General features: G+C 50.7%; 2 protein-coding genes across 2 annotated transcripts; both read left to right on the forward strand.

Moving 5' to 3' along the window:
* The first annotated feature begins 15,176 nt into the window (after window positions 1-15,176).
* CDC42EP5 (CDC42 effector protein 5) lies at window positions 15,177-22,361 on the forward strand. The gene is made up of 3 exons (XM_010379787.2): window positions 15,177-15,409; window positions 15,950-16,094; window positions 21,840-22,361. The coding sequence occupies exon 3, from the start codon at window positions 21,840-21,842 to the stop codon at window positions 22,284-22,286; it is 447 nt and encodes a 148-aa protein (XP_010378089.2). The 5' UTR covers window positions 15,177-15,409; window positions 15,950-16,094; the 3' UTR covers window positions 22,287-22,361.
* A 1,045-nt stretch (window positions 22,362-23,406) lies between these two features.
* On the forward strand, window positions 23,407-25,640 carry LENG9 (leukocyte receptor cluster member 9). Its single transcript, XM_010379786.2, is given in 4 exon segments — window positions 23,407-24,399; window positions 24,402-24,619; window positions 25,106-25,293; window positions 25,295-25,640. Coding segments are annotated over 4 exon segments (1,434 nt in total). The 5' UTR covers window positions 23,407-23,717.
* Window positions 25,641-25,643: the final 3 nt, after the last annotated feature.

Raw genomic sequence — 25,643 nt, forward strand, 5'->3', positions numbered from 1 at the left:
AAAAAAAAAAAAAAAGATGGTGCTGCTTAACTTTTATTGACATGGAAGATGCCAAGGATTTTGTTGAGTGAACAAAACAGGAAAAAAACATGTATATAGAGGCCACGTGTAAGTTAAATTATGTATGCATATTTACACACGTTTATGGAAGGAGACAGTTGTAGGAAAATATTAATCAAGATGTTTGTAGCAATTAATATTAGGTCAAGGGAGTTTAAATGGCTCTTCATTTTTTGAGGTGTTTTTATTTGAATTTTTAAATTGAGTATGTGTCAGCCTTATAACTGAAAAAAAAAATTATTTATACCTGAGGGGAAAAAAATAAAATGAAATAAAAGTGCCCCCTTGAAGGAGCTGAGGGTATTGGCTTAGAAAGAACAGGCGGCCCGGGGCAGTGGCTCACGTCTGTCATCCCAGCACTTTGGGAGGCCGAGGCGGGCAGATCATGAGGTCAAGAGATCGAGACCATCCTGGCTTATACAGTGAAACCCCGTCTCAGCTAAAAATACAAAAAATTAGCCAGGCGAGGTGGCGGGCTCCTGTAGTCCCAGCTACTCAGGAGGTTGAGACAGGAGAATGGCGTGAACCCGGGAGGTGGAGCTTGCAGTGAGCCGAGATCGCACCACTGCACTCCAGCCTGGGCGACAGAGCGAGACTCTGTCTCAAAAAAAACACAAAGAGGCCGGGCGCGGTGGCTCAAGCCTGTAATCCTAGCACTTTGGGAGGCCGAGACGGGCAGATCACGAGGTCAGGAGATCGAGACCATCCTGGCTAACACAGTGAAACCCCGTCTCTACTAAAAAAAATACAAAAATCTAGCCAGGCGAGGTGGCGGGCGCCTGTAGTCCCAGCTACTTGGGAGGCTGAGGCAGGAGAATGGTGTAAACCCGGGAGGCGAAGCTTGCAGTGAGCTGAGATCCGGCCACTGCACTCCAGCCTGGGCGACAGAGCGAGACTCCGTCTCAAAAAAAAACACAAAGAAAAAAAAGAACAGGCAAGGTACCAAGATCTCTTTCCTATGACTGATATCTCCTCATTTTTCCCTCCTGAGTTTCAGTCATGCGAGAGGAGGAAACCCTAGAGTCTCCTGTGCGGCTTTACTGTGTGCAGGGAACAATGCTGCCCTTGTAGCCTCACACATTTGCTGAGAAGATAGATCTTACGTTAAGTGCACTTATCTTCGTAAATTGGGTATGTGATACTACAAATATTATCAAATAATAACAAATAGGCCGGGCGCGGTGGCTTATGCCTGTAATGCCAGCATTTTGGGAGGCCGAGGTGGGTGGATCACCTGAGGTTAGGAGTTCGAGACCAGCCTGGCCAATGTGGTGAAACCCCGTCTCTACTAAAAATACAAAAATTAGCCAGGCATGATGGTGCGTGCCTATAATACCAGCTACTCAGAAGGCTGAAGCAGCAGAACGGCTTCAACCCAGGAGGCGGAGGTTGCAGTGAGCCAAGATCGCACCATTGTACTCCAGCCTGGGCAACAGAACGAGTCTCCGTCTAAAAAAAAAAAAAAAAAATCCATCTCAATAACCCTTCAAAAATACTTTTGAGTTCTGACTTTATTTCTTCTTGTTTTCTTATTTTCAATGGAATTCATTCTACTGTTTTCACATTTACCATTCGGGGATATTTGGACAGAAATTACACGGCCACAGGTCAACCACTATGACCATGATTCCCTTTCTAAGAATGAGGAAGGATGTGGTCAGTGAGGTTTATTCATATTGTGTTACTGCTTTGCAACACTTTTGGTTCATTTTATTTCTTACATTTATTATTTCGGATGCTATTGTGAATGTATAAACTGTTTCTCCATTTATGTATGTATGTATTTATTTGGTTATTAATTTCGTGACAGAGTCTGGCTCTATTGCCCAGGCTGGAGCTAAGTTTTTGTTGGTTTATTTGTTTGTTTTAGTACACATCAGGTTTCCCCGTGTTTACCAAGCTAGTCTCAAACTCCTGACCTCAGGTAATCCACCTGCCTTGGCCTCCCAAAGTGCTGAGATTACAGGGGTGAGCCACCACACTCGGTCTCTCCATTTATTTAGATCTTTAACTTCTCCTCAGCATCTTTTGTAAGTTTTAGCATCCACGTCTTTCATTTCTTTTTAATAAAAGATTTTTAAATATTTTATTTATGCGCCCGCCTCAGCCTCCCAAAGTGCTGGGATGGCAGGTGTGAGCCACCGCACCTGGCCACCTGTTCTTTCTAAGCCAATACTCAACTCCTTCAAGTGGGCACTTTTATTTCATTTTATTTTTTTTCCTCAGGTATAAATATTTTTTTTTTTTTAGTTATAAGGTTGACACATACTCAATTTAATACTTTTTAATAAAATTTCTTCCCATTCATTTTATTATTTTGGAGGCTTTATAAATGAAATCGCTCTCCTCGTTTCATTTTTAAATTATTGTTCGTTAGTATACAGACACATGATTGATTTTGGTGAATGTCTCCCATCCTGCTAGGAATGTGTTGTACTTTTCAACTCCAGAGCTTCCATTTAGTTTTATGTTTTACTAAATTCACAGGATAGCACTGTGCTCACTGGTCGCTTCATGTAATCAATATTTCTATTAGCCGGGCATGGTGGCACATGCCTGTAATCCCAGCTACTCGGAAGGCTGAGGTAGGAGAATTGCTTAAACCCGGGAGGCAGCAGTTGCAGTGAGCCGAGATTGCACCATTGCAAGTCAGCCTGGGCAACAAGAGCGAAACTCTGTCTCAAAAAAAAAAAAAAATCTAACTTCGTGCATTTATTGGGATCTGGATTGCCATCCTTCAGATTTCTTGCTCTAGCCTAATGACTCTGTTGTTGTTCATTGCAAGTTTTATTTTTATTTTGTTTACTTTTTAGCAGCTTTATTTAGCTATTATTGTTCTACTTAAAAAAAAAAAAAAACCCTCTCACTTAATGTACACAATTAGATGGATTTCGACTTAGGCAATAACCCCTTAGAAGACATTCACGTGCATGCGTTGTTGGCTTTTTGCGTCTCACGGGAACGTATTTCAGGCATTTCCATCTCCACGCTACACATGGGGAAATAGAGGCTCACAAGGAGAAAGGGTGTGGTCCAGGTCACACCTGTCCCTGGTCCTCCAGGCTGAGGAGCAGAGACCACCCACCTTGGGGGTGCGAGAGTTTGACGCGTATCTCGGGCGCCCTCTTGTGGTCGCAGTGGAGAAACTCCCTGCTTAGTTCATTTCTTTACCATCCGATATTCATTTTTCTCATTCAGTAATTGTTGGCCCTCTCCTGTGTGCCAGACACTGTTTGAGGCCCTAGCGGTCCGTCAATATACAAAACTAACATCCTTGCCATCGAGGAGCATTTTTTTTTTTTTTTTTTTTTGAGACGGAGTCTCCCTCTGTCGCCCAAGCTGGAGTGCAGTGGTGCAATCTCGGCTCACTACAAGCTCTGCCTCCCGGGTTTAAGCGATTCTCCTGCCTCAGCCTCCCGAGTAGCTGGGATTACAGACTTGCGCCACCACGCCCAGCTAATTATTGTATTTTTAGTAGAGATGGGGTTTCACCATGTTGGCCAGGGTGGTATTGAACTCCTGACCTCATGATCCACCCATCTCAGCCTCCCAAAGTGCTGAAATTACAGACTTGAGCCACCGCGCCTGGCCTTTAAAAAAAAAAAAAAAAAATCATACTTGGCCTGCTTTTGAGACCACAAGGAAGGCACGGTGCATCTTCCTCTCCAGGCTTCTGGGACGCACTTCTCTCTTCTCCCTCTTTGCTTTCCCAGGCTGCTGCCAGGATATCATCCAGAGTTCATTTCCCTTTTATCTCTCCATCGTTGCTTTTCTTGGCTGCTTTCTCCCAGGCCTCTGCCCTTCCCGCTGTTCCATCCAGAACCAGCCACATAATTGGTGGGGTCTATTGCAAATGAGAACACGGAGTCCCTTCTTCAAAACGTAAGGATTTCAAATTGGTGGCAGCTGAGCATTAAAAGAAGTGTGGTGGCTGGGCACGGTGACTCATTCCTGTGATCCCAGCACTTTGGGAGGCCAAGGCGGGCTGATCACCTGAGGGGTTGGAGTTCGAGACCAGCCTGGCCAATAAGGTGAAATCCCGTCTCTACTAAAAATACAAAAATTATCCGGGCATAGGGGCAGGCGCCTATAATCTCAGCTACTCAGGAGGCTGAGGCAGGAGAATGGCTTCTCCCCGGGAGGAGGAGATCTCAGTGAGCTGAGATCGCACCATTGCACTCCAGCCTGGGTGACAGAGCAAGTCTGCATCTCAAAACAACAAACAAAATTCCATCCCAATAACCCTTAAAAAACACTTTTGAGTTCTGACTTTATTTCTTCTTGTTTTCTTATTTTCAATGGAATTCATTCTACTGTTTTCACATTTACCATTCAGGGATATTTGGACAGAATTACACGGCCACAGGTCAACCACTGTGACCATGATTCCCTTTCTAAGAATGAGGAAGGATGTGGTCAGTGAGGTTTATTCTTATTGTGTTACTGTTGCAAGATGACACTTTTTGTTAATTTTTATGTCTTATATTTATTATTTTGGATGCTATTGTGAATGTATGAACTGTTTCTCCATTTTTATATGGATGTATGTATTGATTCATTTTGAGATGGAGTCTGGCTCTGTCACCCAGGCTGGAGTGCAGTGGCACGATCTCGGCTCACTGCAACCTGCGACTCCCAGGTTCAAGCGATTCTCCTGCCTCGGCCTCCCGAGTAGCTGGGACTACAGGTGCCCCCATCACATTTGGCTAATTTTTGTTTCCTTTTTCTTTGTTTGTTTCTTAGTGGAAACCAGTTTCCCCATGTAGGTCAGGCTGGTCTCAAACTCCTGACCTCAGGTGACCTGCCTGCCTTGGCCTCCCAAAATGCTGAGATTACAGGCGTGAGCCACCGCGCCCGGCCTCTCCATCTATTTAGATTTTAACTTCTCCACAGCATTTTTTGTAATTTTTAGTATACACATCCTTTATTTATTTTACTAAGTTTCTTCCCACTCATGTTATTACTTTGGAGGTTTTGTAAATAAAATTCCTCTCCTCACTTCACTTTTAAATTATTTTTTGTTAGTATACATACACATGATTGATTTTGGTGAATATGTCTCCCATCCTGCTAGGAATGTATTGCACTTTTCAACCAGAGCTTCCATTTAGTTTTATGTTTTAATAATTTCACAGGATTACTGTGCTCACTGGTCACTTCATGTAATTAGTATTTCTATGAGCCAAGCGTGATGGCACATGCCTGTAATCCCAGCTACTTGGGAGGCTGAGGTAGGAGAATTGCTTGAACCCGGGAGGCAGAAGTTGAGGTTAGCCGAGTTCGGGCCATCGCACTCCAGCCTGGACAACAAGAGCAAAACTCTGTCTCAAAAAATATATATATGTGGGGAAAAGAAAGAGAGATCAGCCTGTTACTGTGTCTATATAGAAGGAAGTAGACATAAAAGACTCCATTTAGTTCTGTATTTGAGATGCTGTTAATCTGTGACCTTACCTTCAACTTTGTCCTTGCAAGAGACATGTGCTGTGGTGATTTAAGGTTAAAAGGATTTTGGGCGGTGCAGAATGTGCTTTGTTAAACAAGTGCCTAAAGGCTGCCTATGGTTAAAGGTCATCACCATTCTCGTTAATCTCAAGAAAGAGAAAAACATTTGTCTCCTGCCCCTCCCTGGGCAATGGAACATCTCCGGGTAATACCCATTGTGTGCCTTGCTTACTGAGTGAGGAGAAACCACCTTTAGGAATAAGGTGGGACTTGCTGGAGCAATACTGCTAAAAGGTTTATGGAGATGTCGCATATACATCTCAAGGCACAGCATTTTCCTTTAAACTTATTCATGTCACAGGGATTTTTGTTCATATGTCTTACTGCTGATTTCCTCCCTACAATGATCCTATTGTCCAGCCACTCCCTTATCCTTTTTGATGGTAAAGATAATTCTCAATAAATACTAAGGGAACTCAGAGGCCGGTGCTGGCGTGGGTCCTCTGTAAGCTGAGCGCCGGTCCCCTGGGCCCCGCTTTTCTTTCTCTACACTTTGTCTCTGTGTTTTATTCCTTTTCTCAAGTCTTTCGTTTCCACCTAACGAGAAACACCCACAAGTGTGGAGGGGCAGGCCACCCCTTCATATATACACACATATATATGTGTGTGTGTATGTATATATGTGTATATATGTATATATGTGTATATATGTACATATATGTGTATATTTATATACATATGCATATATATTTATACACACACTATATATATATTTGTGGATTTATTGGGGTCTGGATTGCTCTCCTTCAGATTTCTTGTGCTAGCTTAATGGCTCTGTTGTTGGGCGCAAGTTTTATTTTTTATTTTATTTACATTTTAGCAGCTTTATTTAGATATATTGTTCTAGTAAAAAAACCCTCTCAATATACACAATTAGATGGATTTCGACCTATGCAATAACCCCTTGGAAGACATTCAAGTGCATGCGTTGTTGGCTTTTTGCTTCTCACGGGAACATATTTCAGGCATTTCCATCTCCACGCTACACATGGGGAAATAGAGGCTCAAAAAGCAGAAAGGGTGTGGTCCATATCACACCTGCCCCTGGTCCTCCAGGCTGAGGAGCTGAGAGACCACCCACCTCGGGGCTGCGAGAGTTTCACACGTATCTTGAGCGCCCTCTTGTGGTCACAGTTGAGAAACTCCCTGCTTGGTTCATTTATTTTCCGTGGAGCATTGGTTTTTCTCATTCCGTATTTGTTGGTCCTCTCCTGTGTGCCAGACACTGTTCGCGGCTCTAGCGGTCCATCAATATACAAAACAAACATCCTTGCCATTGATGAGCTTATTTTTTTTCTTTTTTATTATACTTTAAGTTCTAGGGTCATGTGCACAACGTGCAAGTTTGTTACATATGTATACATGTGCCACGTTGGTGTGCTGCACCCATTAACTCATCATTTACATTAGGTATATCTCCTAATGCTATCCTTCCCCCCTCCCCTCTACCCCCACCCCACGACAGGTCCCGGTGTGTGATGTTCCCCGCCCTGTGTCCAAGTATTCTCATTGTTCAATTCCCACCTATGAGTGAGAACATGCGGTGTTTGGTTTTCTGTTCTTGCGATAGTTTGCTGAGAGTGATGGTTTCCAGCTGCATCCACGTCCCTACAAAGGACACGAACTCATCCTTTTTTATGGCTGCATAGTATTCCATGGTGTGTATGTGCCACATTTTCTTAATCCAGTCTGTCATTGATGGACATTTGGGTTGGTTCCAAGTCCTTGCTATTGTGAATAGTGCCACAATAAACATAAGTGTGTGTGTGTCTTTATAGCAGCATGATTTATAATCCTTTGGGCATATGCCCAGTAATGGGATGGCTGGGTCAAATGATATTTCTAGTTCTAGATCCTTGAGGAATCGCCAGACTGTCGTCTTCCACAATGGTTGAGCTAGTTTACATTCTCACCAACAGTGTAAAAGTGTTCCTATTTCTCCACATTCTCTCCAGCACCTTTGTTTCCTGACTTTCTAATGATTGCCATTCTAACTGGTGTGAGATGGTATCTCATTGTGGTTTTGATTTGCATTTCTCTGATGGCTAGTGATGATGAGCATTTTTTCATGTGTCTCTTGGCTGCATAAATGTCTTCTTTTGAGAAGTGTCTGTTCATATCCTTTGCCCACTTTTTGATGGGGTTGTTTGTTTTTTTCTTGTAAATTGGTTTGAGTTCTTTGTAGGTTCTGAGTATTAGCCCTTTGTCAGATGAGTAGAGTGCAAAAATTTTCTCCCATTCTGTAGGTTGCCTGTTCACTCTAATGGTAGTTTCTTTTGCTGTGCAGAAACTCTTTAGTTTAATTAGATCCCATTTGTCAATTTTGGCTTTTGTTGCCATTGCTTTTGGTGTTTTAGGCATGAAGTCCTTGCCCATGCCTATGTCCTGAATGGTATTGCCTAGGTTTTCTTCTAGGGTTTTTATGTTTTAGGTCTAACATTTAAGTCTTTAATCCATCTTGAATTAATTTTTGTATAAGGTGTAAGGAAGGGATCCTGTTTCAGCTTTCTACTTATGGCTAGCCAGTTTTCCCAGCACCATTTATTAAATAGGGAATCCTTTCCCCATTTCTTGTTTTTGTCAGGTTTGTCAAAGATCAGATGGTTGTAGATGTTATTTCTGAGGGCTCTGTTCTATTCCATTGGTCTATATCTCTGTTTTGTACGAGTACCATGCTGTTTTGGTTATTGTAGCCTTGTAGTATAGTTTGAAGTCAGGTGAGGAGCTTATTTATTTATTTATTTATTCATTTTGAGGCAAAGTCTCGCTGTGTCACCCAGGCTCTAGTGCAGTGGCACAATCTCGGCTCACTGCAACCTCCGCCTCCTGGATTCAAGAGATTCTCCTGCCTCAGCCTCCCAAGTAGCTGGGACTACAGGTGTGCATCACCACCACGCTCGGCTAATTTTTTGTATTTTTAGTAGAGACAGGGTTTCACTGTGTTAGCCCGGATGGTCTCGATCTCCTGACCTCGTGATCTGCCCACCTCGGCCTCCCAAAGTGCTGGGATGACAGGCCTGACCCACCATGCCCAGCTGTGGAGCTTATATTCTTGCAGAAGGAGACAGTAACCCTTGGGCGTAACAAGCACAATCACAGCCTGCTAGAAGGTGAAAGTGATTTGGATAAATGAGAAAGTGCAGCAGTGGTCTGGAGGGTGCAAAGGTCAGCAGGGGGAACAGTGTGGTGGGTGCAGACTGAGGGCCAGGGAAAGGGAAGTGGTCATGAGTACCCTGAGTGAGCTGGAAGGTAACACGAATGACTCCAAGTAGAACACCCCTTCACAAGGGCTCTTCTTCCCAAACTTCCTCTAGAAAGCTGAGCTGCCTCACACCACAGGGAAGGCTCATCCCATTAGACTTCAAACATCCTCAGCAATTCCCTGCCCACCCCTTTCTAGGAGTCAGGATTCCTCCATCCTGATCTAGACCAGCATCTAGTGACCCCTAAAAACCTGTCCTGGAAGTCTCACAAGGCTCTTCCACTCACAGTTTGTGATATGATGACCCCAGAGTTGTGCAGTGCACAACCAGCACAGCTGGACATGATGGGCCTGGCACTCTTCCTCTATGCTCCCACTGCGCTCTGTGCTGACTGTGTCATTCCACTAGATGGTGCCATGTCAACTTCTCTCCTCTCCTCTGAATATCCTGTAAGCTCTTTAAGGATAAGATAGGATCAAAGTTCCATCCACGTCCCTGCTACTCAGAAGGGGGCTGAAACATTGAAAAGGGAAATGTTAGAAATCCCTCAATAGCACTAGACTTAAGAAAACAAATTGCCAGGTAGTGATGATTAGATCGCTATAAAAGTCTGAATAATTACAAAAAGATTCTAGGAACTGGCATATAATTATGTAGGGGCACTGGCAGTATGTAGTCACTGAAATCAGCTAAGGAATCATGGTGCAGTCTCAGGAACCAGCTGGGCACATGGCTCAGGTCTGTAATCCCAGGACTTTGGGAAGCTGAGGCGGGTGGATTGCTTGAGTCCAGGAGTTCAAGACCAGCCTGGGTAACATGGCAAAACCCCATCTCTACACAAAGTTAGCTGGGCATGGTGGCACACACCTGTAGTCCCAACTACTCGGGAGGCTGAGGCAGGAGAATTGCTTGAATTAGGGAGGCAGAGGTTGCAGTGAGCTGAGATTGCTCCACTGCACTCCAGCCTGGCGACAGAGCGAGACTCTGTCTAAAAAAAATAAAAATGTTGGGAATGTATCCAGATGAACCAAAAAACCTAAAACCTTTCTTTGACGTTTCATGTTCTTCCAGATACTTTATCTCTCTCTCTTTCCCTTCATAGAGGACACCCTGGGTTATCTGCTGACCCCTCTGCCCTTTCTGGCCTCCTCTCTCTCTCTGGCCTTCTCCACTGCAAACTGACCTCTCCCTGCCCACCCCACTTGGGTCTGCTCTCACCCAGGCCCCGAGTGAACTCTGGATTCTTACTGAGTCCAGTGGACCTCTCTCCCTCCCTCTTTTTTTTTTTTTTTTTTTTTTTTTAATCATGCTTGGCCTGCTTTTGAAACCACAAGAAAGGGACGATGCATCTCCCACTCCAGGCTTCTGGAACACACCTCTCTCTTCTCCCTCTTTGCTTTACCAGGCTGCTGCCAGGATATCATCCAGAGTTCCTTTCCCTTTTATCTCTCCATCGTTGCTGTTCTCAGCTGCTTCCTCCCAGGCCTCTGCCCTTCCCACTATTCCATCCAGAACCAGTCACATAATTGGTGGGGTCTATTGCAAATGAGAACACGGGGTCCCTTCTTCAAAACATAAGGAATTTCAAATTGGTGAACGCTGAGCATTAAAAAGAAGTGTGGTGGCTTGTCACGGTGGCTCCTTCCTGTAATCCCAGCACTTTGGGAGGCCAAGCTGGGCCAATCACCTGAGGTTAGCAGTTCGAGACCAGCCTGGCCAAATGGTGAAACCCTGTCTCTACTAAAAACACAAAAATTAGCCAGGCGTGGTGGCAGGCGCCTATAATCCCAGCAACTCAGGAGGCTGAGGCAGAAGAATCGCTTGAACCCGGGAGGCGGAGGTTGCAGTGAGCCAAGATCTCGCCATTGGCACTCCAGCCTGAGTGACAGATAGAGACTCCCTCTCAAAAACAAACAAAAAGGCCAGGCGCGGTGGCTCACGCCTGTAATTCCAGCACTTTGGGAGACCAAGGCAGGCGGATCACCTGAAGTCAGGAGTTCAAGACCAGCCTAGCCAATGTGGTGAAACCCCGCCTCTACTAAAAATACAAAAAGTAGCTGGGCGTGGTGGCAGGCACCTGTAGTCCCAGCTACTGGAGAGGCTGAGGCAGGAGAATTGCTGGAACCTGGGAGGCGGAGGTTGCAGTGAGCCGAGATCTCGCCATTGGCACTCCAGCCTGAGCAACAGAGTAAGGCTTCGTCTCAAAAACAAACAAAAAAAGAGAAGTGTAGGGCCCTCCGAGCATGGGTCGCTGGGCAACTCATGAAGCTGGCCCTGCTTTGGCCCCGCCCCCCTCCCAGGACCTGAGCTCTGAGGGGCACTGCGGTAGGCAGAATAGCCCCACCCACCCCCACCCTGCCCTACATGCAAGGTGTCCACGCACAAATCCCTGGGACCCGCGAGTATGTCTGCAGATGCAGTTAAGGTTGTTAAGGTTGTGGATCTTACGTCAGGGAGATTATCCTGGCGTGATGGTTAGTTTTGTTATTGTTGTTGTTATTTTTGTTTTTTGAGACGGAGTCTCGCTCTGTCGCCCGGGCTGGAGTGCAGTGGCGCGATCTCGGCTCACTGCAAGCTCCGCCTCCCGGGTTCACGCCATTCTCCTGCCTCAGCCTCCCGAGTAGCTGGGACTACAGGCGCCGACACCACGCCCGGCTAATTTTTTTTATATTTAGTGGAGACGGGGTTTCACCGTGTTAGCCAGGATGGTCTCGATCTCCTGACCTCGTGATCCACCCGCCTCGGCCTCCCAAAGTGCTGGGATTACAGGCGTGAGCCACCGCGCCCGGCCGAAAGTTAGTTTTCTGTGTCCACTTGACTGGGCTCTAATCTCCGGTTATTCCATCAGACTCCAGTCTGGGTGTCGCTGCGGAGGCATTCCGGAGACGCCGTTAACATCTGCAGTCCATGGGCCCTCAGTGAAGACTGCCCTTAGTAATAGGGGTGGGCTTCATCCAACCCACTGAAAGGCGTTGTGCCAAACGGAGGTTTCCCAGAGGAAGAAGAAATTCTGCCACCAGATGGCAGCGCTAACTCCCGCCTTAGTTTCTCTCCTACCCTGTGGATTCCAGGCTTGCACAATTTAATTGTGTGAAATAGATCCCCTCCCTCCCTTCCTTCCTTCTTTCCCTCCTTCCCTCCTTCCCTTTCTTTCTTTCTTTCTTTCTTTCTTTCTTTCTTTCTTTCTTTCTTTCTTTCTTTCTTTCTTTCTTTCTTTCTTTCTTTCTTTTTTTCTTTCTTTCTTTCTTTCTTTCTTTCTTTCTTTCTTCTTTCTTTCTTTTCTTCTTTCCTTCCTTCCTTCCTTCCTTCCTTCCTTCCTTCCTTCCTTCCTTCTTTCTCTCTCTCTCTCTCTCTCTCTTTCTTTCTTTCTTTTCGATACTGAGTCTCGCTCTATTGCCCAGGCTGGAGTGCAATGGCACGATCTCAGCTCACTGCAACCTCCACCTCCCGGGTTCGAGCGATTCTCCTGCCTCAGCCTCCCAAGTAGCTGGGATTACAGGCACCCACTACCATGCCCAGCTAATTTTTGTATTTTTAGTAGAGACGGGGTTTCACCATGTTGGCCAGGCTGGTCTTGAACTCCTGACCTCATGATCCGCCCATCTCAGCCTCCCAAAGTGCTGGTGCTGGGATTACACATGTGACAAATAGATCTCTTATATACATTTCTTTCTTTCTCTTCTTTCTTTCTCTTTCTTTCTTTCTTTTTTTTTTTTTTTTTTTTTTTTTCTGAGAGCGAGTCTTGCTCTGTTGCCCAGGCTGGAGTGCAGTGGCTCAATCTGGGCTCACTGCAACCTCCGCCTCCTGCGTTCAAGCGAGTGTCCTGCCTCAGCCTCCCAAGTAGCTGAGACTACAGGCACACACCACTGCGCCCAGCTAATTTTTGCATTTTTTTAGTAGAGTCAGCGTTTCTCCATGTTGGCCAGGTGGTCTCAAGCTCCTGACCTCAAGTGATTCACACGCCTTGGTGGCCTCCCAAAGTGCTGGGATTACAGGCATGAGCCACTGCACCCAGCCTTTATATATATCTTAAGTACATAATACATGTAATGAACCACTGGCACATGCTACACATGGATGAACCTGCTTATGTGATGGAAGTCAGATAGGTAAAGCTGTACGATGTGTGATTCCATTTATGCGAGTGTCCAGAAGAGGTAATCCATAGAATCAGAAAACAGGAGAGTGGTTTCCAGGGGCTGCAGAGAGTGGGGCATGGGGAGTGACCACTTAAATCGGGCTTTCTTTTGGGGCGATGAAAATGTTTGGGAACTTGATAAAACGGATGGGTACACAATTACCAGTGTACCAGTTAGGTACGTTCCATTGGGAATGTACTAAATGTCACTGAACTGTACACCCTAAGATGGTTAATTTTGGCTGGGTGCAGGGGCTCACACCAGTAATCCCAGCACTCTGGAAACCGAGGCAGGCGGCTCACCTGAGGTCAGGAGTTTGAGACCAGCCTGACCAACATGGAGAAACCCTGCCTCTACTAAAAATACAAAATTAGCTGGGTGTCGTGGCACGCGCCTGTAATCCCAGCTACTTGAGAGGCTGAGGCAGGAGAATCGCTTGAACCTGGGAGGCGGCGGTTGTGGTGAGCCGAGATCACACCACTGCACTCCAGCCCGGGCAACAAGAACAAAACTCCGTCCAAAAAAAAAAAAAAAAAAAAACAAACAAAGATGGTTAATTTTACATCAATAGAAAATACTTAATAAAAGTCTGTAAGCCGGGCGCGGTGGCTCAAGCCTGTAATCCCAGCACTTTGGGAGGCTGAGACGGGCGGATCACGAGGTCAGGAGATCGAGACCATCCTGGCTAACACGGTGAAACCCCGTCTCTACTAAAAATACAAATAACTAGCCGGGCGAGGTGGCGGGCGCCTGTAGTCCCAGCTACTCGGGAGGCTGAGGCAGGAGAATGGCGTAAACCCGGGAGGCGGAGCTTGCAGTGAGCTGAGATCCGGCCACTGCACTCCAGCCCAGGCGACAGAGCAAGACTCCGTCTCAAAAAAAAAAAAAAAAAAAAGTCTGTAACATATACATATACATCTCTCTCTCTTTTTGATTATTGAGTTTCTGGTGACCACTGCCCACTCCCTCCTTACATTTTTCTGTGGGTGCTGAGTCCTGACCTGATTTACTCCATCCCCTGCAGGGACCCCTGAGGGAACTTTCTAACACCTGGATCTTTCCCTCCCATTCCTTTGGGTTCCTCCATGCCTGCAGGGCAAAGTGAGGCTCCCAGTGGCTTTCAGGCTGGCTTCTCCAGGCAAATTAAACTCCACCTGGCATCTGAGAAACTTCTGCCCCACCCAGCTTCCCCACTCTGCTCCGATATCCATCCTCCTCTCCTGAGTTCCATCAACTCGATATCCATCCTCCTCTCCTGAGTTCCATCAACTCGCACTCATCCTTCAAGACCCAGCTCAAGGCTGCTTCCTCGTTATCGCAAATTGACTATCTTCTCTCCAGCGCTGCAACCCCATCCCCAGCTAGGGATAAAACCACTGACCTAGCCTCCCACCTGGGGGCCTCCCCTTTCTCTCACCAAGCTGCCTCCTACCTAGGCTTCCCTCTATCTCCCCCACTGACCCTGACCCAGCCTCCCACCTGGGCCTCCACCTCCCTCCCACTGACCCAGCCCCCCATCTGGGTCTCCCCTCTCTCTCAATGAGCTTCCTCCTACCTGGGCTTCCCTCTACCTCTCCCGCTGACACTGACCCAGCCTCCCACCTGGAGCTCCACCTCCCTCCCAATGACCCAGCATCCCACCTGGGCCTCCACCTCCCCCCTCACTGACCCAGCCTCCCACCTGGGCCTCCACCTCCCTTCCACTGACCCAGCCTCCCACCTGGACCTCCACTTCCCTCCCACTGACCTAGACTCCCACCTGGGCTTCCACCTCCCTCCCACTGACCTAGACTCCCACCTGGGCTTCCACCTTCTTCCCACTGAGCTGCATCCTGCCTTGGGACTCTGCTCTCCCCCTCTGCTCTCTCCCTGCCCACACTGCCCTGAAGGAATTGTCCTGACACCCAAACCTCACTCTCTTGTCATCAGTAGACACGGGTGCTTAGAATGAGATATGACCTTTCTATGAGTGGCTTCAGGCAGGGAAGTTCATCGAGGGGATGCGGCCGCAAGGCCAGAGTTGCCCCTCAGACACCCTCCATGCTCTTCATCCTCCTGCTGCTCTCACTGTCTGACCTTCTCTCTCTCTCTCTCTCTCTCTTTCTCTCTCTCTCTCTCTCTCTCTATCCATACAGCTGCAATCTGGAAGAAATTACTCTTCTAAACAGCCAGACTTCCCCAGTTTCAGGAAATTCCAAGCTGGGCAGGGGAGGGGCCAGGCTGGGGGCGCGCCCTGTCCAGCCCCACCCCCTCTGCCCATTCCCCCTGCACACTCAGTCCTGGCCTCCTCCCGCCCCCACACTCCGCCCAGAGGGGCCTCAGCTTTTCCACCACTGCTTTCTAGTCCTTTAAATCCTACAGGCAAACTTTTGGGGGATGAGAAAGGCTGGGAGGGGCCTGTGCCAAAACCCTCTCTGCCTGGGGACTGGGCGGTGATTCCTCTTCTGCCTGGGCTCCTACCATGGCCCTCGAGAGGGGCTGACACTTCAGCTCCCGGTGCAGGTAAAGGGGCCTTATGCCAGGGCTTGCCAGGGCTGGGGTCTGGACTCCTAGGCGTGAGGGAGGAGGGGCTGGGAGCCTGGACTCCTGAGTCAGAGGGAGGAGGGGCTGGGGTCTGGACTCCCGGGTCTGAGGGAGGAGGGGCTGGGTGCCTGGACTCCTGGGTCTGAGGGAGGAGGCGCTGGGGTCTGGATTCCTGGGTCTGAGGGAGGAGGGGCTGGGGTCTGGACTCCTGAGTCAGAGGGAGGAGGGGCTGGGGTCTGGACTCCTGAGTCAGAGGGAGGAGGGGCTGGGGTCTGGACTCCTGGGTCTGAGGGAGGAGGCACTGGGGTCTGGACTCCTGGGTCTGAGGGAGGAGGGGCTGGGGCCCTTGGCTTTTGCGTCTGAGGAAGAAGGGGGTGACTTTCGGGTCTGGGGTGGGATTAAGAAAGCTAAGAGCTAGGACGCCTGGGACCTCAGGGCGAAGAAGGAGGTGGCTCTGCGGACCCGGATGCCTGGCTCCTGAAACCCCCTCCGGGTTCCTCATGACACTTTCTGTACCAGGTGAGATCCCGCCCGGAGGAAGAAGGAAGAAGGCGCGGGCCGAGGATTAGGGAGGTGGAGGCGGACTCGGAGCCAGGGAACCGGGGGTCCAGGCTAGAGCCGCAGTGGTGAGCGCGCGCCTGCCCCGCTCTGGGAGGACCGCGAGGTAAGGCGCGGTGGGGGACAGGGGTCCTGGGTCCTGGTCGGGAGGGAAGAGGAGCAGAAAGCCCAGGAGACGGCGGCGGCTGAATTCCCGGCCGCAGCCACGTGGCTGCAGGAAGCGCGCAATGAAGCCCTTACCGGGCCGGGGGTCTCTCCCCATCTGGGGTCCCCAGACCCCACCCCCGCCCCACCCGCCTCCCCGCAGCTCCCACGGGTCTGAGAACCAGTCGGGCCGGATCTAGAGCGGGTTGTTTTTTCCGTCCTGGCGGGCCCGGGACTGAGAGAGGACAGAGGTGAACCAGCTGTGCCCACCACCCTGCAGCTGGAGCCGTAGCCCTGCCCCAGCAGGAAAGAGAGGGGTGGGTGGAGGCCGGGGGAGAACGCGAGGCCCGGGTCTCCAGGGGCTGCACGGTCGCGCCCCGCTTTCTGCCTGTTCCACGTTGGTCGCAAACAACAGCCCCTCTGTCCCGAGCCCTGGCAGCGTGAGGGACTTTTTCCAAGCATGACCTCATTGCTTTAAACACGACTCAACCAGAGGGAGGTCGGAGGCTTCTATCTAAGAGGACACCCAGGCTGGCAGAAGTGAAGTGACTTCCCCAGGGTCTCAGAGCTAGGGCGCAGAGGGGGCATTCGAAAACGACTTCCAACTCGTTGTTCTGGTCTGGACTGGAAAGGAAAAAAGACAATCCAGGGTGTCAGAGGAAATCCCTGGCCTTCATAACAAATCAGAACATTATTATTTTTTTTTTTTCCCATGGGGTGGCCTGTCCCTCCTCTCCTGTGCGCTGGAGTTCATCTGGATTCCGAATCTGGCGCCCAGCGTTTGCTACTGTGTGACCCAGGGAAAGTTACCTGACCTCTCTGTGTCTCAGCCATCATGCATCTGTAAAATGGGGTTGTCCTGAAGATTAAATAAATTAGTTCATTCTTGGGGAGGCACTCAGGCAGGATAAGCACTTGGGAAATAAAATTTCGGCCCCCTGAATGTAGTCTTTCTTTTCTTTTTTCTTTTCTTTCTTCTTTCTTTCTCTCTTTCCTTCCTTCCTTTTTTCCCTCCCTCCCCTCCCTCCTTTCCTTTCCTTCCTTTCCTTCCCTCTCTCCCTCTCTCTTCTTTTGGTTTCTTTTCTTCTTGAGACAGGGTCTTATTCTGTTGCCCAGGCTGAAGTGTGGTGGGACGATCATAGCTCACTGCAGCTTCAGACTCCTGGGCTCAAGGGATCTTCCCTTTTCAGCCCCCCAAGTAGCTAGAACTGCAGGTGCATGACACAGCACCTGGCTAATGTTTTATTTTTATTTTTGTAGAGAGGTCATCTCACTTTGTTGCCCATGCTGGTCTCAAACTTCTGGGCTCAAGCAATTCTCCTGTCTCGGCCTCCCAAAGAGCTGGGATTATAGATGTGAGCCACGGCACCCAGCCACAAACAGGAGTTCCAACCCCTGTTTTTCGAGGAGTAAACTGAGCTTTAGGTTGAGGAAGCCAGTTTGGGATCCCGCAAGAAGGAAATGGCAAAATTTGAGCCCAGGTGTGTTTGCTGTCAGAAACCAAGACTTTATGTGTGTTGCCAGGGGCTGGAAAATGGTGACCACTGATAGGGCAATGGAAGGGGGATGCGAGATGCATGCTGGGAGCTGGGTTTGAGCAGAGGCAGGAGCTGAGAGCTGTCCAGGAGTCAAGAGGTAGCAGAGAGTGGAGGGAGCCAGCTCTGGACACTGGAGTTCCCCAGAGCTGCCTTTGTGATCTTGGGCCGTCACGTCCTCTCTCTGATCACCCATTTCCTTCTCTGGAACACTGGGAGAATGATCCAAAGTGCGACTCCATTGAGCACGTGCTAATTGAACATTCCCTGTGTGCTGGGTGCTGTGCCAGGACTTACATGGGTATATCATCCCACCAATTCTTGCAAAAGGACTGGGAAGTATTATCTTCATATCATGCCATTTTCAAGATAAGGAAATGAGGTCAGAAAGGTCAAGTAAGTTGCTCAAAGCCACACAGCAATCAGCACAGCCAGATTCAAACCTGTGTATTGGGCTTTCGGAATTCCACTTTTTCACCTCTGACTCACTGCAGAGGAAGTGCTGAGATCACAGGCTGTGTTCACAGCTGGAGAGGATTTTTTAACTGTGGATCCAGAAGATACATTAATGAGCTGAGTTCAACATTTAAAAACAAAATAGATTACAATAGAAAATACCAGAGTAGGGGCCGGGCGCGGTGGCTCACGCTTACAATCCCAGCACTTTGGGAGGCCAAGGCGGGCGGATCATGAGGTCAGGAGTTTGAAACCAGCCTGGCCAACATGGGGAAACCCCATCTCTACTAAAAATACAAAAATTAGCCAGGTGCGGTGGTGTGCACCTGTAATCTCAGCTACTCGGGAGGCTGAGGCAGCAGAGTCACTTGAACCTGAGAGGCGGAGGTTGCAGTGAGCCGAGATCATGCCATTGCACTCTGGCCTGTGTGACATAGCAAGACTAAGAAAGAAAGAGAGAGAGAGAAGAAAGAAAGAAAGAGAGAGAGAGAGAGAGAGAGAGAGAGAGAAATAAAAAGACAGAAGAAAGAAAAAAACAGAAAGAGGAAAAGAAAGAAGGGAAGAAAGAAAGGAGAGAGAAAGAGAGAGAGGAAGGAAGGAATAAATAAATAAACCAGAGTATCTACCGCGTTGTAAGACAAGTATTGGCCAGGCTTGGTGGCACACACCTGTAATCTTAGCACTTTGGGAGGCCAAGGCAGGCAGATTGCTTGAGCTCAGGAGTTTGAGACCAGTAGGGGCAACATGGCGAAACTCTACAAAAAAAAATACAAAAATAACACTACATGGTGGTGAAACTGTAGTCCCAGCTACTCAGGAGGCTGAGGTGGGAGGATTGCTTGAGTTCGGGAGGCGGAGGTTGCACTAAGCCGAGATCTCACCACGCACTCCAGCTGGGTGACAGAGTGAGACCCTGTCTCAAAACAAGACAAATCTTGTTTCTCAAAATGTTTGTTTCCATTATGGGTAAGGAGGGAGTGGAGATTGTGTGCTAGGTAACGATAAAAATATATTTATTCATCTAGGTTGAGGTCAGAGGAATTTGATAAATGCTGCAGAGGTAGTAAATCAAAACTGGTTTCCCCATGGAAATCAATGTGAAGTGTGTGTGTGGGTGTGGGTGTGGCAGAGGCCAGTCTTCCAAATCTAGCCATCTACAATTATTTTAAATCCCTTTGGCTTTCATTTTCATCCACATTATCACCAATACTTCCCAGGGTGCCTGTTACTATGAAAACAACATCAGTGTTCTATCCAACCTAATTTTTGTTCCACAGTTATTGTTAGGGAACTATTTTCCCCCCAACGCTAGCACTAGCAATAGGTTAGCACTATTACAAATATAGTTTTCTCTGATCAGACTTTTCTATGTATCCTGAAAGGAAGGTAGTGTTATTTTATTTATCTTACAGATAGAAAAATAGACAGGGAAATAAAGTAATTTATTCCAATTCATACAGCGGGCAAAGGGTAGGGCTTCAACTGAAATAGGTTTTTATTGTTGCGATAACAATGACTGTTAAAACAAAAGTACAAGGTCATCAGAGTGCCTCCCAGAAGTTCCACACAAAACACGCAATGACCAGGATATGGGCAGAGTCTGTGGCTGCATTTCTATTTCTCATTGAATTTAGGCCATGCGTGGTGGCTCATGCCTGTAATCCCAACACTTTGGGACGCCAAGGCAGGCAGATCACCTGAAGTCATGAGTTTGAGACCAGCCTGGCCAACATAGTGAAACCCCGTCTCTACTAAAAATACAAAAATTTGCCAGGCATGGCAGCGCATGCCTGTAATTCCAGCTACTTGGGAGGCTGAGGCAGGAGAATCGCTTGAACCCCAGCCTGGGCAACAGAACAAGACTCTGTCTCCAAAAAAAATGAATTTGGTGCAGCTTCAAATATATGCAATTCTTCCCATCTTTTAACATAGGGGAATTTTTTTTTTTTTTTTTTTTTTTTTTTTTTTGAGACAGTCATACTCTGTCACCCAGGCTGGAGTGCAGTGGCACAATCTCGGCTCACTGCAACCTCCGCCTCCCAAGTTCAAGTGATTCTCCTGCCTCAGCCTCTCAAGTAGCTGGGATTACAGGCATGCACCACCACAACCAGTTAATTTTGTATGTTTTTTTTTTTAGTAGAGATGGGGTTTCACCATGTTGGTCAGGCTGGTCTCAAAGTCCTGACCTCAGGTGATCCACCTGCTTCAGCCTCCCAAAGTGCTCAGATTACAGGTGTGAGCCACCGTGCCTGGCTAGGGAATTTGTATTATTATTATTTTAGAAAACATAAGACATCATAATGTTAGGTTGTAGTCTTTCAAGATCAGGTACAGTTGCACCTTGGTAGCAGTGATGGGACTGGTTCTGGGACCCTCATGGATACCAAACTCTGAAGATATTTAAGTCTCTTATATAAATGCCCTAGTATTTGCATATAATCTATGTATATCCTTTCCTACACTTTAAATCATCTCTAGATTACTTATAATGCATAATACAATGTAAATGCTTTGCAAATAAGTATTATATTGTTTGAAACTTGTACTCGTTTTTTTGTAACTGTATTTTTCCCCAGTATTTTTGATCAGCAGTTAATTGAATCTGTTGATGCGGAACCCACAGATACCAAGGACTGTAATTCAAATCATAAAATGCACCCTAGGCAAAGTCCGCCTGGGCCTCTTCCTCGTGTGCCTGGTGGGCTCTAGGCAGGATCTGCTTTGTTTAATGGACAAAGTTAGCCCTGTCTTCAGAAAAGGAGCCTGGGAATTTCCATCTTTGACAAGCTGGAGTTTTCTCTTTCTTTTCATTGACACAGGGTTTCACTCCTATTGCCCAGGCTGGAGTGCAGTGGCCAGTGCAGTGACACAGTCTCGGCTCCCTGCAACCTCCGCCTCCAGGGTTCAAGCGATTCTCCTACTTTAGCTGGGATTACACGCGTGCGCCACCGTGCCTCGCTAATTTTTGCATTTTTTATAGAGATGGGGTTTCGCCATGTTGCTCAGGCTGGTCTCGAGCTCCTGGCCTCAAGGGATCCGCCTGCCTCGGCCTCCCAAGCTGGGATTACAGGCGTGAGCCACCGCACCTGGCCCAACAAGCTGGAGTTTTCTATCAGACAAGTCTGAGAAGCACTCTGAAGGGTTTGTGAAATATTTGTTATTTGGCCTCTAGGAAGGCTCAAGCATTCGCTCTTAGGAGGATCGGCATAACGTAGTGGTCATGGGCATTCTGGAGTCAGGTTAGGAAAGCCTCGATCCGAATGTGAGTTCAGCAGCTGTGTCCATGGGACCTCCTCGAGTCTCATCTTACCCCATCTGTGACTCGGGAGGCCGGGCGCGGTGACTCACGCCTGTAATCCCAGCACTTTGGGAGGCCGAGGTGGGCTGCTCACCTGAGGTCAGGAGTTCAAGACCAGCCTGGCCAATATTGTGAAACCCGTCTCTACAAAAATACAAACATTGGCTGGGTGTGGTGGCGGGTGCCTGTAATCTCAGCTACTCGGGAGGCTGAGGAGGAAGAATCGCCTGAACCCGGGAGGCGGGGGGGTTGCAGTGAGCCGGGATGGCGCCACTGCACTCCAGCCTGGGGGACAGAGCGAGACTCCGTCTCAAAGCAACGACAAAAATACGGGAGCCGTCCCCCATCGTCCTTTGAGCAGTCTCGCGGCGGCGAGCCCCGGGCTGGGGCCTCGCTGACCCTCCCGTGCCCCTCGCAGATGCCCGTGCTGAAGCAGCTGGGCCCCGCGCAGCCCAAGAAGCGGCCGGATCGCGGCGCCCTGTCCATCTCCGCGCCGCTCGGCGACTTCCGGCACACGCTGCACGTGGGGCGCGGCGGCGACGCCTTCGGGGACACCTCGTTCCTGAGCCGCCACGGCGGCGGGCCGCCCCCAGAGCCCCGGGCGCCCCCCGTGGGGGCTCCCCGCTCCCCACCGCCGCCCGCCGTCCCGCAACCCGCAGCGCCCTCGCCTGCCGACCCGCTTCTGTCCTTCCACCTGGATCTGGGGCCCTCCATGCTGGACGCGGTGCTGGGCGTCATGGACGCGGCGCGCCCGGAGGCAGCTGCCGCCAAGCCCGACGCGGAACCCCGCCCCGGGACGCAGCCCCCCAAGGCCCGCTGCCGCCCCAGCGCGGACCTCGAGCTGGACGACGTTATCGGCCTCTAGGTTCCCCCATTCCCCGCGCCCTTCCCGCCCGGCACCCCACTTCTGTATACATAAACGTCCAAGGTGTGTGCCCGGGCTCTGACTTTTCACTTTGCACGTGGGAAGGGATGAATGATAGGGTCCTGGCGCCTCTGAGAGCCGGAGGTGTCACCGGGAGATCTGGTCCGGGTCGCATGATTGCCCTGGGGTGGGGTGCGGCTCCTTTAAGAGAGCCCGGGGGCGAGGCCAGGCGGTGCCGCTTGCAGAGGCGGCCGCTCCTGCAGTCCGGTTCATCAAATACTGAGCGCCACCGCTGGCCAGACTTGGTCCTGGGGCCGGGCCAGACTCAGCCACCGCGGAGCCCGCCGAGGCGGGGCTGCCGATTGCTGTAGCCCCGGGAGTCCTTCTGGCCCTCCACGCCTCCGGTGGACTCCGACCGGGCGGGGCCGCCCTTTACTCTGGGAGAGGCTGCAGAGGGAAGTGTCTGGGAACCCTTTTAGAGCAGTCGGGGCCTGGTCTCCGTGGGGGAAGAGTCCGCTGGCATCTTGGTTCTTTAAGGTCCCAGAAGGATGGGGCGAAACGTGCCAATGATTTGGACTGAGGGGCCAGGTTCTCTTAAGTTTCCCTGAGGGACGGGGCCGCAAATGTAAATCGCTTGGACTGAGGGCGGGTCCAGGTTCTTTAAAGACGTCCCCTCAGGGGCGGGGCACCACATGTAAATTACTTGGGGAGAGGCACACACGTAAATCACCCGGAAAGGGGCAGCACAAAAGTATCACCGGGAAAGGGGCAGGGCACGCATGTAAATCACCTAAAAAGGGCCGGGGTACACATACAAATCACTTGGGAAGGGGAGAGGCACACATGTAAATAACCTAAAAGGAGCGGGGCACACGTAAATCACCCGGAAAGGGGCGGGGCATTACATGTAAATTACCCTGAAAGGAGCGGAGAACACATGTAAATCACTTGGGAAAGGGAGAGGCACACATGTAATTCACCTGAAATGGGCGGGGGCACACGCAAATCACCCGGAAAGGGGCGGGGCACTACATGTAAATCACCTAAAAAGGGGTGAGGCACACGTAATCACCAGGAAAGGGGCGGGGCATTACATGTAAATCACCCAGAAAGAGGCAGTTCACATGTATCACCGGGGAAAGGGGCGGGGCCAGGCTCCCAAGAGCTCCGGGAGACCGCAGCCTTTACGGAGCTTGCTTTCCTGGCGCTGGGGGAGGGCGCAGTCGGGAAGTCCCAGAGCCGCGGTGTCAGGCTCTCCACGAGGGAGGGACGGGGCCAGAGTCCTCGCGAGGGCCCGGGGCGTGGTCCCCTGAGCTGGGCCGGAGCGCGGGCCGCTGACGTCACTGTCGGGTGAAGCTCGGTGCCTCCAAGCGGAGCCTCCCTCCGTAGGGTGACCTGGTCTGCGCGGGGGCGTGCCAGTTCCCCGCACCCATGGCAGCGGCCAGGGGACAGCGGGAGTTGCCGCAGGAAGCCCCCGTCACGGAACCCGCGCCCCCGCCGGCCTGCCGCTTCTTCCTGGAAGGCCGCTCCCGCTTCGGCGCCCGCTGCCGCCAGCCCCACCCTGGGACGCCGGCGCCGCCTGACTGCGAGGCGCAGCCCGAGGCCGAGGCCGGGGCCAAGAAGCCGCCGCTGCGCACAGCCGCAGATGTCATCCAGCGCATCCGCTGGGACCCGCACCTCGACCCCGCCGACTTCTCGGTGGGCTACTTCGACCGCTTTCTGGGCGTGCGCGAGGAGCCCTTCGGCGCCTTCTGCTGGGACGAGCCGCTGGCGGCGCTCGGGCCCGGCGTGCTGGCCGTGCCCCAGCACCGAGTGCGCTTCTTCCGCTTCCGCGGCCGCCTCGTGTGGGACCGCGCCTCGCGCACCGACCTCGTCTTCGGCTCTGGCTCTACCGCGGGACGCGGGTCCACCATCCTGGACGCGCTGGACAGCGAGGGCGCCCACGGGGCGAAGGACGCCGAGTGGACACCGGCGGTGGCAGGTCAGGAGGCCCAGGCTGCCCCCGAGCGGAGGAGCACAGGGCCGCTCCGCACAAGGCACCAAGAGCCAGGCGTGGAGGAAACCGGAGAGCTGGAGGCAGCCCAGGAGCAGGCGCTGGGCGCAGCTGCTGATTTTGAACACTGGCCCCCAGAGGACGCCTCGCAGGAGTGACTGAGGAGGCACTGAAGCCAACAGCAGCCGCCAGGATCACATTGCTGCGAAGCCAGGAAGCACAGGCCCGGGCAGCCCCGGGGGGCTCTGCTGAGGAGACAGAAGCCTAGTGGGGTCCTGGGGCCTGGCCCAAGGACAAAGGGGCCCGCCCTAGTGTTGCAGCCTCTCGCCAACCGCACCCCATTTTGCGGCCCTCATTGTTTGGATGAACGGAGGCAACATGGTGCACTTCCGGGTTCTTCTTCACCAACTTTTCCCACGCGCGCGAAAATGCAGCCGGCGACCCGGGAAGGTGCAGACCAACTAGGCATGCGCCAGGTGATGTCAATCTGAAGAGACCAAGATTTACCTGGTCGCACCTGCCGAAAGCCCCCCGACACGCCCGTGCCCCGCCTATTGCCCTCCCACTCCCAGAAAAGCGGCTCCGGACGAAGGACGAACACCAGGCACGGACTTCCCAGCTTCCCCACTGCAGTCGGGACTGTTGGAACTCCGTCCTGAGAGCTGCACGGGTGACTCTGTGGGCCTCATTTGTCAGGGGCCAACAGACCTCTCCCTACCCACCTTCTTCCCCTGAAGCTAGGTGACCAAAATAAACTTGCAGTTTTGCTCCTACACTTGCCTATTCGCTGGTTCTTTTGTGCCCGCTCTGGTGGTCTTAGAAAAACAAATCACTCATAGTGACCCAGGCTGGGCTACAAGCAGAAGTGACCAAGGCCCAGGAATACCTGGTCCACGTGGCCCCACGATGCGCTGACTTCCTGGTGCCCACCCAGAACCTACACCTGCCGCTGGCCCTGCTGCTACCGGCAGGCGCTGGGGAGGCGACGGCTACCATCAGGTCTCTGAGACGACCCTCTTGGCCCTGGGGAAAACACACCCCCTCAGCTGAGCTTTAGGGAGCTGGTCCTCCTGGGCCCTCATGTGCTCTGTGCCCCATCCTCTCCCACACTGGAAGGCATGGCACAAATGCTGAGCCAGAGGCTGGAAGCCGAAGGGCTAAGAGTGCTACAGTCTCCAGGGCAGCTGCATCAACACCTCACCATGGCTAAGGTGCCCCATGGTTCCCAAGTCCACCTCCCAAAGCTGGAATTCACCCTCAGCCAGGAAGTGGGGTGCCAGACCCTGCAGACACTCTGGCTGTGCTGTATGGGGAGGACACAGGGGCCTTTCCAGCCCCTGGCTGAGATCCCGCTGGAGTGACAC

The sequence above is a fragment of the Rhinopithecus roxellana genome, chromosome 12 (genome assembly GCF_007565055.1).
Source record: "Rhinopithecus roxellana isolate Shanxi Qingling chromosome 12, ASM756505v1, whole genome shotgun sequence".
NCBI classification, from domain to species: Eukaryota; Metazoa; Chordata; class Mammalia; order Primates; family Cercopithecidae; genus Rhinopithecus; species Rhinopithecus roxellana.